The 11,722-nt window shown below is 32.8% G+C and overlaps 1 protein-coding gene across 2 annotated transcripts; it reads right to left on the bottom strand.

Annotated features, from left to right (window-relative positions):
* Window positions 1-105: 105 nt before the first annotated feature.
* On the bottom strand, window positions 106-9,977 carry LOC111498922. Of its 2 annotated transcripts, XM_023150282.1 has the most exons (25): window positions 9,784-9,977; window positions 9,500-9,681; window positions 7,341-7,558; window positions 7,136-7,241; window positions 6,955-7,056; window positions 6,819-6,878; window positions 6,655-6,733; window positions 6,396-6,543; window positions 5,204-5,327; window positions 4,381-4,561; window positions 3,200-3,228; window positions 2,952-3,100; window positions 2,760-2,862; window positions 2,430-2,525; window positions 2,291-2,346; window positions 2,090-2,213; window positions 1,781-1,843; window positions 1,624-1,683; window positions 1,371-1,532; window positions 1,184-1,257; window positions 1,008-1,101; window positions 786-922; window positions 625-705; window positions 442-547; window positions 106-332 (listed from the first exon to the last, which is right to left on the bottom strand). In XM_023150282.1, exons 2-25 carry the CDS (start codon window positions 9,671-9,673, stop codon window positions 264-266), a joined length of 2,595 nt encoding a protein of 864 aa, XP_023006050.1. In that variant the 5' UTR covers window positions 9,674-9,681; window positions 9,784-9,977; the 3' UTR covers window positions 106-263. The 2 variants fall into 2 exon arrangements, with proteins under 2 accessions (XP_023006050.1, XP_023006051.1); XM_023150283.1 differs by lacking the exons at window positions 9,500-9,681; window positions 9,784-9,977 and adding an exon at window positions 7,591-7,697 and having other exon boundaries at window positions 7,341-7,482.
* Between the last annotated feature and the right edge of the window lie 1,745 nt (window positions 9,978-11,722).

Genomic DNA, 11,722 nt, shown 5'->3' on the forward strand with positions numbered 1-11,722 from the left:
TTTGTAGATGCCAGTTAATGTTCTTTTCTAGTTGGAGGAAAAATTAGCATTGGTATCAAGTTGGCAGGTCATTGGTATCAAGTTCAATCTTTCTGACCTCTTAAGTAGATATCAAAAAGGGAACACTTCCTTCAGAAATTGAATCAAAAGTTACAATGAAATGTTGAGCTTAATGCATGCAAATTTTAGCTGCTGTCTAGCTGAATTAATTGACAAATGCAATTTTGTTCATTGACCAAATTGAAAAGAATGATCAAATCAATTTAAAAAGCTGGGTTACCTTCGTATGGATTGCTGAATGCTGCTACATTACCAGGCCTTGAATATACAATCTGCCATCAAATTCACTCATTATTTGCTGCTCAATGCTCTAATTACAATTACAGATGTATATAATCATAGAACTTGGAGCAATTTTATAATGATATTTGAACTATGTACCTGGTAATTGCCAAGGGTGCGAGATTTAAAACCAGCAGCGCAGTAGTCAAAATAGTATTCCCAAGTCCGTATGAACCTCTCATCAAAACCAAGTTGAAGAATTTTGCTGTGTAGTATAAGAATAAGAACTTCAACTTGAAGAACATTTGATGGCAATGAATCTCCCTAAATAAAGCTTTTTACCTCTTATTCTCAAAGAAATTCTTTCTCCAACACCTCAAAGTCTGATGGTAATGAATCCCAATGTTTTCCAAATGTTCCACACTGCAAAAGGAATTTTATTCGTAAGAAAACAAAGAGAGAGAGAGAAATCACTCTAACAAGTTAATAAAAGCTTGACTTACCAGAGTCTTGATGCAGTAGCCATGGCTGTTGTTAATCTACTTAGTGATGGTAGGCATCCTCCCGGAAATATGTATTCTTTAATGAAGTCTGAACTTAGTCGGTATTCGTCGTAACGTTCATCGGGTATCGATATGAACTAATAAAGAATCAAGAGAGGTATAAGGACCAAAGACATGTTAGCATTTAACTTGTATATGCCTATAACAATCAAAGCTTCCAACCTGTAGAACAAAAAGGCCATTTTCTGCTAATACTGATTCACATGAACCAAAAAAGTCTTCCATGAATTCATGGCCAACAGCCTCTATCATCTCACTGAAACAGTACAAAAGAGAATCATCACAGTACTCATTCATACATATGGCAAATAAATTCTCTTTCATATTATGAAACTCACCATGATATGATCCTGTCATATTTTTCGGTACTGGACAATTTTCGATAGTCACAAAGAAGAAACCGAATGCGATCCTAGAATCGAAGTAAAAACTAGATATAAGAAGTAACATACCATACCACAGATAATGTTTTCATTAACAATAGTTGGGAAGAAGAACAATTTTCAATAAGTTTGTGAACTATACCTGAAGGTTGGCATCTTTAACTCTCTTCTCAGCATATTTTACTTGTTCCTCAGATAAAGTAATACCAGTATAACGACAACCAGTTCGCTTGACAACTTCGATCGCTAAGCTACCCCAACCGCACCCAATTTCCAATACATGATGGTGTTTATTGATTCTTGCCTAAGAATTAACATAAAAAAGTTGGAATAGTTAATGAGAGAATGAAAAACAATTTCATAATTGCAGTTCGAATTGTAGCTAAAAGAATCACCTTTTCAATGAGAAGAGAGATTTTTCTCATTTGTGCAACCTTCAAATCTTCATTCTCTCCCTATTAACAAAAACAAGATAAAAAAAAAAATAAGATCAGTACATATTTGTAACAATGTATCATAAAAAAGTGTATAGAAAATGGTTTAAAAACAGACCTTAAAGATGGCACATGAGTATGTCATTGTGTCATCCAAGAATAGAGAAAAAAGTCCATTGCTCTGTAGAACAAAAAAGAAGCAGATATCTTTCAGTCATTCAAGAAAAATGATGCAAAATAACAACGAATCTGAGCTTCTTTTTGAAGGCTAATAAATTATAATAGCAAAAGGAAAGTGATGATATCAAATGAAGGATCAAGAAACTCAACCTTTCTACCATCCAAAGACATGGGTTTTCTTATCATCTTTCTTAAAAAGGAAGAAAAATAGAAGAGGCAAAAGAGCCCATCGAAAACTATTGAATACCAGGTCATAATGACGGGAGATATTCCTACGAGCTTGTGTAAGAGTGTTTTGCCTTGAAGCATGCTGAAAAAAATACTTTGCAGATGAAATACAAGCAGTAAGTAGCGGCGGTGTCCACCATCCCCTGAAAATGTGAGTGAATGTTTAGTTCAAAGGAAATGAAACTATGGAGCCAATGGCAGCTCTCCCCATTATATATACCTGTTCTTCTTTAGTTTTGCAATTGAAGAATTTGTATCTCTGCTAGCAATGAGAATCTGCAGAAGAAATCAGCATGACAGAGTCTGTGCAAATTACTGTGAGGATAAACTATCTTGAGATTCAAATCAGAAAAGCTTACCAAGAAAAAATTTAGAAGACCTTCATCTTTATCAACAAAAGAAAAGTCTCCATTGATATATGCATCCGCGAGGCCTAAGTCAGCTCGTGTCGCAATCTGCCAAAATGAATTCTCAAGACTTCTGAACTAAAGGAGAGCACTTCATGGAGAATGAGCTCCAATCAATCATTTTCTTTGCTAAACTTCATCAGTGCAGTTCAAATATATGCAAAATGAATTCTCAAGACTTTGGAACTAAAGGAGAGTACTTCATGGAGAATGAGCTCCAATCAATCATTTTCTTTGCTAAACTTCATCAGTGCAGTTCAAATATATGTCAAGCAGACATACCTTCCAGTAAAATTGGGGGCTGTGAACTTTTAAAGCAACTTTTGGAAGGCATTTTTTATCTGTTCCCTCAAAGGTAAATATTGTGCCCCCTTCTTCCATTAAACTGCGTTGATACTAGAACGTATCAATTGAGATTACTAGAAATAAAAGAACCACTATGAGAAGCATACGATTATAGTTGTATAAGCTTACGTTAATGATCCTGAAGTTATATATTGCCCAAGAAATCTAGTAACAAATAGGCGTGCCCCTGTATCTGCTAGCGAAGGTACCATGTGTTTTGGGTTGCTTAAAAGAGTGAAACTATTTCCCAACATATTATGTGCTGCCATAACACCAGCCTGCAAATATTTAGACTTCATTTGTAAATCCATTGAGTTGTTCAAATTTGAAAAGGCACATGGACACCCTTAAGGAAACTATTATGTAATAGTCATTACCTTTAACCCATCCTCGTGGAAGCCATAACCTAAAAAGTAGCAGCATAAATAATAAGACTCCTATTGTAACATTAAAGCATGTCATATTTTAGGATTGAGGATGCATGTTGAAGTATTTGAAGCTTAGGGGCATCCATTTATATTCCTGCTAAATCCTTATATTTTAGAATGTGGTTTCATCAGGCATCTTTTATTCAGATGTGCACATTATAAAAGGTTAAACTAAATGTACTTTGAGTAACTAATCTACCCTGATAAGTTATAAAATTGTATGTAAGCGCACAAACTAATAGTTCAACAGAAACTACTGCCTTAGGACAAAAATGAGGCAAAATGTGCTCAAATATATTAGTGAGAAAAAGATTGGTATTGTGATAAAGTTGGTGGTGAGAGGCTTCTTAGTGAAGAAATGTGTAGATTTAGAGGATTAAAGCAAGACAATGGATATCTTGAGATAATTCATGATTGAAAGTACATAAGTACGGAAGTTAGGATGAGAATGTATGAACTATGCAGATAGATTTGTGAGATCCCACATCGGTTGGGGAGGAGAACGAAGCATTCTTTATAAGGGTGTGGAAACCTCTCCCTAGCAGACGCGTTTGAAAAACCTTGAGGGGAAGTCTGAAAGGGAAAGCCCAAAGAGGACAATATCTGCTAGCGGTGGGCTTGGACCGTTACAAATGGTATCAGAGCCCTGAAGGGGGTGGACACTAGGCGGTGTGCCAGCAAGGACGCTGGGGAAGGGGGTAGATTGGGGGGTCCTACATCAATATGGGAAGGGAACGAGTGCCAGCGAGGACGAGACATTATTTATAAGAGTGTGGAAACCTCTCTCAAGCAAACGCATTCAAAAAATCTTGAAGGGAAGCCTAGAAGACTGTTACAAGATTAGTAAGAGAGAAGCTAAAACAAGAAATATGATTGTAAAGAGAAATCAGTAAGAAAATGCGCATGTGGAATGGAACTGGTGATGGGTGAGTCCCAAGATGTTGGTAAAAGAAAATAGGTTGAAACCTCAAGCATGAACACCTACTCCATTGTAGCATAATTTGTATTCTCCGAATGATATAACTTTTTATCTTTTCATCATAAATCAATTTTAACATGACAAGATTATGCTACATTCCATTCTTTATTAAATAAACAACCTTTCTAAACTTAGAATGCAGTAATTTTACCTTGATATGCTCCACAAAACCAAATTCTTCTCTTTCCTTGAATAGTATCAAGCTCAGTTGAAGCTTTTGATGCAGCTACAGATGGGATTGGGTGACCAGTTGACCACTTAAGCAAGATATTCTCTGGCTCTTTATCTGGATTAAGAGTCACAAGAAAAGGAGGACCAGTTTCACCAAGATTCTGCAAGTTCACAATTAAAGGGAGGTATCAAAGCTACATAACTTCAAATAGGAAACTCTTTTCCATGATTAACAGCCAGTTTGCTTTATCCAAGCATTTTCCATCTACAATATTTTCACCCTTTTCCTTTCAGCTAGAAATAATTGGTTCCGAAAAGAATTGAAGTAGCAAACAACAGACATTGAATGTTCATACTCATTTCCTGGAGTGTTTGCATGAGAGAGAACACTCGGAAGTTAAAATAATTAAGAATGAATCCAATTTTCCCTTGAATAAGAATTGAGATAATGTAACAACCCAAGCCTACCACTAGCAGATATTGTCTCTTTGGGCTTTTCCTTCCGGACTTCCTCTCAAGGTTTTAAAATGCGTTTACTAGGAAGATGTTTCCACACCTTATATGTGTCATTCCCCTCTCCAATTGACGTGAGATCTCACATAAATGTAGTCTTCAGGAAGTATAACAAATTTACTTTAGTGAGTAGATTCTCTACCTTTTATTTGCTGAGAGTTCATAATTTGTTGCATCCTTTATAAGATCCAGGATTTCTTTAATATTATGGTCCTGTTTACAGCTAGGTTCTCTGGTTTACATGATGTTAAAGATAGATAAAATATCAGAGTGGAAATATGAAAACTAACCTGAAGTACATTGAGCCAATATGTCAAACATACTTTCTTATCTGTATTTCCAAGAAAGTTCCATGCGCTCCATGCTGCTGGGTTTTGTGGCATTAAAGTTTTGTCGCGATGGAGATAAATATCACTGCCAATACAGAGAAAATGTTTGTGCATTTTGATGCAACTAGTTCAGGCATCGTTATATTAACTTTAGCAGTTCATAATCTTAAAATAAATATCAATAGTCTATCATCCACAACACTTTGGAACAAAATTTGCCCATTATAGTCTCAACAAAGGTTCATCTGACAGGAGGAATATATCAAGTTCCTAACAGCAGAAAGCAAGAAATACCAAGTATTCTTTGTAGCAATTCACAACAAAATGAAGTATTAGGATAATGTACCACCCTGATTCTAGCTTATTTTACATTATTCCAAGAAGATAAGGAAATGTAGGATAAGCAAAAGAGATTATGATTCAATCTTGATTTTGATTTTGAGAATTCAGCTGTAACAGCCCAAACCCCCAAACTCACTTCTAGCAGATATTGTCTTCTTTGGGTTCTCTTTCAAGCTTCTCCTCAAGAGTTTTAAAACGCATCTGCTAGGGATAGGTTTCCACACCCTTATAAAGAATATTTCCTTCCCCTCTCCAGCCGATGTAGGATCTCACAATCTACCCCCTTCAGGGTCCAACGTCCTCGCTGGCATTCGTTCCCCTCTCTAACCGGTGTGGGATCTCACAATCAACCCTCCTTCGAGACCCAACGTCCTCGCTAGCACTCGTTCCCCTCTCCAATCGATGTGGGATCTCACAATCCAACACCCTTCGAGGCCCAGCATCCTCGCTGGCACTCATTCCCCTCTCCAATCAATGCGGGATCTCACAATCTACCTCCATTGGGGCCCAGCGTCATCGCTGGCACTCGTTCCTCTCTCCAATTCAGGTGGGATCTCACAATTCACCCCCCCTTCGAGGCTCAATGTCCTCGCTGGCACACTGCCCGATGTTTAGCTCTGATACCATTTATAATAGCCCAAGGCCACCGCTAACAGATTTTGTCCTCTTTGGGCTTTTTTTCAAGATTTTTAAAATGTGTCTGCTTGGAAAAGATTTTCACACCCTTATAAACAATACTTCGTTCTCCTCTCCAACCCATGTGGGATCTCACATAAACTAACAATAAAGAGGAGATGAAATAATAATATACCTGTAGGCATATTGGAAAGCACCAAGTACTCTGACTTCTTCCGAGGTTGCTTGACTTCCTAATATTCTTAAAGTATCAGGAGCATGGGTCGCTATTATGCAAGCATCAAACATTTCCTGTGAATCATCTCCATAGCTTACATTACACCCTGATAAATGTTCAACATCAACATCCAATGGTAGAACATTGATATCAAAACTCATTGTCAACGATTTGAAAAATGAAGAACTGAACATCTTTTAACCATTTAATTATGCACCTTCATCCATTGTTGATATAGACTTAACTTCACAAGAAGTTCTTATCTGACAGCCTTGACTCTCTAGTACTTCCTGTACCTGATTTTTCAAATAAACTTACATTAACTAATGAGTGTCAAGGCAAACATTCAATCGGTTGCTCAAGTATAAAGGATCAGATCACCTTCTTCACATAAGAATGAGAACGGCATTTGACAGTAAGCCATTGTGGACGACCAAACAACTGTAAAGAAGAGAGTTTAATGGTGAGGAGCTCCAAAATTCCCATGATATTAAGAACATGATGAACAAAGACCAACCTGAAGTAGGTGATGATTTCGACAAAAGGAAAGGACTGAGAAAGCTGAAAAACTGAGAACTCCCTCTGAAGAACAAGACCAAATCGAACCACACATTGGAACCTAGAGCAATAAGATTAATATTCAATCCCTCTCCATACAATCGACATAAACAAACTCAAGAATTCTACAGTAATCTCACAAGATAAGCCTCTTGAAACAATTCGGAGTAGCCCCTTGACTTGATGAACTCTCCCAACGTCTCATTTCGATCAATATCTGAATTATTCTCCATAACTTCAAGATAACTATAGAAACAAGAACCAATAGGGCCGATCATAAATTTAAACAAAAAAAAAAAAAAAAAAGAAACCCAAATCATTGAAGATAATAGCGATAGAACGTACTTGATAACATCGTCCTTAAACTTGAGTATTTCCCGAATCATTTGCCAGAAATATGGATTAAGAATGTTCTTCTTCTGTGCAAATAGACCTGAAACACCATTTCGACTTCCCCATTCATAGCCTCGTCCTTTGTCTAAGCTAACTGAGAAAGACATATCTGAGACTTCCATTTCCACTCCCAGATTCTCGAAAAACTCCATCATATTTGGATAAGTTACCTGTTCATATCCAAAAGAATGATAATCATTACCTATTGATTTCTTGGCGTTCTCATCTTTCTACCAGCCCACCATTGACGATGTTTATACAGCTTCAGAAATAACATCCCGCCTCTCATCTAAATTATTTTCCCTCTTGAAACTAGTGAGAATTTTTATTTAGAGCTTAACATTAATGTTGAATATCAAGATTTTTATAGATTTCTAAATTCATCCATTCTACAGATATATAATTTTAAATATTGTACTTCCCGTATCAAAATATTCTTAAAAACTTTTAAAAAAATATTTTAAAATATCCTTAAACCTAAAAAAAAATTAAAAATATCACACCAATATTAATATTTAGATAGTAACCGTTAATATTTTATTTCAAAAATATCATTAAACTTCTAAAAGAGTTTCAAAAAAGGAATACCTTTGACTTTTCAAAAGTTTCGATAACATCCCTAAATTTCTTTAAAAACTTCAAAAAAAAAATTATTATTATTAGTACCGAAGATAACATTAAAAATGAAATAACTTATGAAGTGTCATTTCCATCGATATATATAAAAAAGTTTTAAATTTTTTTTACAAAATTAAATGTTAATGTTAATTTTAAAATTCCTTGGATATTTTTTAAACATAATACTAAAAATAAGGGTGTTTTTTATTTTTTTTTTTATTTTTTAAAAGTTGGAGAGTATTTATAAACTTTTTAAAATCAATGGTCAAGATACCAACGGCTATCTTTTATACATTTCTTTTATAGATTTTTTTTTTTTTTTTAAAGTTTAAAATGATTATAGAAACTTTTAAAAATTTAAGAGTGTTTTTCTTTTGTATGTAATCTTAAAAGATAAATAGCTCAGGTACCTCACTTCATTAAGTTCTATTTTTCAATTTACCCAAAAAAAAAATGAAATTATTACTATAATTTAATGAACAGCAATATCNTAATAGAAAAAATTGTTATATTTAGACTCACAAGCCTACTCTTGCAACTAGCAATTTCCAATTAGAGTTAAAAATGAAATATTATGTAAAAAAAACAACAAAATGTTATTTAAAAAAACCCTTCCAATTACTATTTTAACCCAATAATAAAAATCTTCACTTTTTAATTATAAAAAAATATATTCTCCATTGTTCTCGACGCAGACAGCCCACTTGTCATTAACCCCCAAAAGATAGGACAGCCCCCGAAGTCCAGTTACTTGGCATTGCATATTAATAAATTAATTTATTATTTAAATAAAAATATCTTAAAAGATCTAATTTATTATATACTTTTAAATTATAATTCAAATAATAAAGTGGGGTTCGAATCTAGCATGTGACATTATATCAGACTATATAATTCTAATATTTATGATGGACAATATGTTTTTTTATTAAAAAACATTAAATTCAAAAGGACAATAATGTAATTATATTTAAATGCCTTACTTTTTTTTTACAACTAGTTCTCCCGTCTTAATTAAAAAAAAGTTTCGCTTTTCAAAATTTTAAAAATATTTTAGCCAAAATTTTTTTAATATATTATGTCGATTGTAAAAAATTTGATTCTGGATTATAAATATTCAAATTTTAACTATTTAGAGAAAAATAATATAATGTCTCAGCAAAATTCAATGTGTGATATTTTCATATTAATTAAATTATATAGTTAATTTTCTTACTTTAAATTAAGTTATATTGATTTGAACAATTAAATGCCTAATCTAACCTTTCATGTTTTATATTAATTTAAAACACCATATATATTTATTAAATATATATATATATATATATATATATATAATATTTTTCTTTATAAAAAATAAAAAATAATTAAATTTATGCTGAACCAATGCAACTAAATCGTCAATCGTCGTCGTCTCTAGGACGACAGTCGTTTCAGATTTATGAGATAGAGAGAGAAACGAGAACCAGAAGAGAGAGAAAGAGAGATCGTACTCGATTGAAGACCATAAATCCGAGGTCTAAATCAAGGCCATCGAAGTGCACCGTTTTGGAATGGCCGCCAAGATAATCTTCCTTCTCGAACAGCACAGCCTCCACTCCATCTTTGGCCAGAACAAACGCCGAAACCAGGCCGCTGATTCCGGCTCCGACCACCGCAACCTTCATTTTCCTCTCTGCATTCAAAATCGAATCGATTCAGTGCTCTGATTTCGTCTCGAAACCAGAAAATGATCGGAAAATGGAGAGAAACAGAAGCGCATTGACATTGCTATTACCGAGATTTGCGATTGCAAAGAAATTAGGGCGCGGAAGGTACAGAACGGGATCACTTTTTGCAGAGAGAATGGAGAAGGAAGGAAGAAGGCGATACTAAAGGAAGCCGCTCGCGTCTTTCGTCGCGCTTTGGCTCTGACTTCGCGAGCAAGAAGAAGGGATAAGGACCATTTGACCCTCGTTCGAGGCATATGGGAGGGAAATTCACTCCCCTCTAAATTACTAAATAGCCCTTCCAACATGGATGTACCCACTTGTCAGGTACGGTGCAGTCTATCTCCGAAATTATTAAAAATATTTTTTAATATCTTTAAATTATCAAAAAAAAAAATCTCAAAATTACCCTCTAAGTTTTATATTTAAAATGAAATTAAAAAAAATCTTCTCGATTGGGCTCCAACTTAGCTCATTTAACTATGACTTAACTCGGGTTTGTATTCGAGTAGAGAAGGTAAGAAAAAATTGAAGAGAAAAATAAGAAAAATATTAAATGTCGTAGAAGTAATGGTCCAATTGGTCTACACGTAAGAAAGATATTAATTATTTAATTTTTTTTCGGGACTACTATAGTAATTTTGAAAGTATAAATCAAACGAACACAAATCTTTGAGAGTAAAATTTATAATTTAATTAAAATTTAATTTTACACGGTTATATTCTAATCTAATCTAGTCCATATTTAATTGTTTGGTTGTGATAAAAACTTAATAATAAAAATTGAAATGAATTAAGGTAAAATTTAGAGCGGAAAAAATAAATAATTTTAAATTAATACCAAATAAAAATAAATATAGAGGCTTAAATACCCAATAATATCCAAACCTACTTCCAAAATTTTTAATTATAAATTTTATTTTCCGTTTATATATATATATATATTATTGTGTGATAATTTATATATTTACGTGTATTTATTTCATCCGTTTATTATTTTAAATTTTTTTAATGGAAGGTCAAGCTTGGCCATACATTCATGAACGGACAATGTGATAAAAGTAGTAAAAAGTCAGTGAGCATTTTAGCAAATACTTTGATTATTATTATTGCAATTATTTATACCGTCATCTTCTTTATTGTTGTAATTATTTTTTATTATTCTTTTTATTCATAAATTAAAAAAAATCAATTAGATTCTCGAAAGAATAAAAAAATTATAAACCAAAAAAGCAATAATTATTTGCAATAGATAAATAAATTTAAGATTTCATATGTTATTTTTATGAAATTTTTATATAATATTGTTGAGCGTTACCGCCCATATTTTCATACAAAATTGATAAACATATAAATAAAATTAAAACGAGATCAAATAATATATATACCTATAATTAAATGGTAAGGTAGAGCCTATCAAATAACATATATACCTATAATTAAATGGCAAGGTACGCCCTTCTTTAATTTGCTTATTTTTCGCATTATATCATTGTCCATTAATTACATAATTATAAATATATATTAATTAATTAACCATTAATTATTCATAATAGATGTATATAATTTAAAATGTTTATGACAGCTATCATCCTTTAGAGTCTGTACTTTGAAGTAAATTGATAGCTTGTTTTGACATTATTAAATGATGTTAAAACTTGCTTAATTTAGATAATAAATAATATTTAACACTAATTAATATTGATTTTAAAACTGGCATAATTTAGATAATAAATAATATTTAACACTAATTAAACATTGATTTTGGCTAAATTAATAAAAATTCCTTAAATATCTTACTTTTAATATCACATTTAAAAAATATTCATGAATTGAATGTTATGTAAATAATTTATGAGGTGTTGATAGACACGTTTTCGTCGGTACGATTTTTTTTTATTTTTTATTTATAAAGGCAAAGGATGTTAATGGTTAATTTTTTTTTTTTTTTTTTAAGTTGAGTATTTTTTAAATAGTATTTAACTGAGTGGGTCCATAACTTGCCGG

Source organism: Cucurbita maxima, unplaced genomic scaffold (assembly GCF_002738345.1).
Source record: "Cucurbita maxima cultivar Rimu unplaced genomic scaffold, Cmax_1.0 Cma_Scf00026, whole genome shotgun sequence".
Taxonomy (NCBI): Eukaryota; Viridiplantae; Streptophyta; class Magnoliopsida; order Cucurbitales; family Cucurbitaceae; genus Cucurbita; species Cucurbita maxima.

Bases quoted from the DNA above. Each gene is read 5' to 3' on its own strand.
- LOC111498922 (XM_023150282.1), bottom strand. From the start codon at position 9,673: ATGAAGGTTGCGGTGGTCGGAGCCGGAATCAGCGGCCTGGTTTCGGCG. The intron at 1,684-1,780 runs GTCTGTTTTTAA...TTTTGTTAATAG, and splicing joins ACTCATGTGCCATCTTTAAG to GGAGAGAATGAAGATTTGAA. The intron at 1,102-1,183 runs GTGAGTTTCATA...GTACTGTTTCAG, and splicing joins TATGACAGGATCATATCATG to TGAGATGATAGAGGCTGTTG.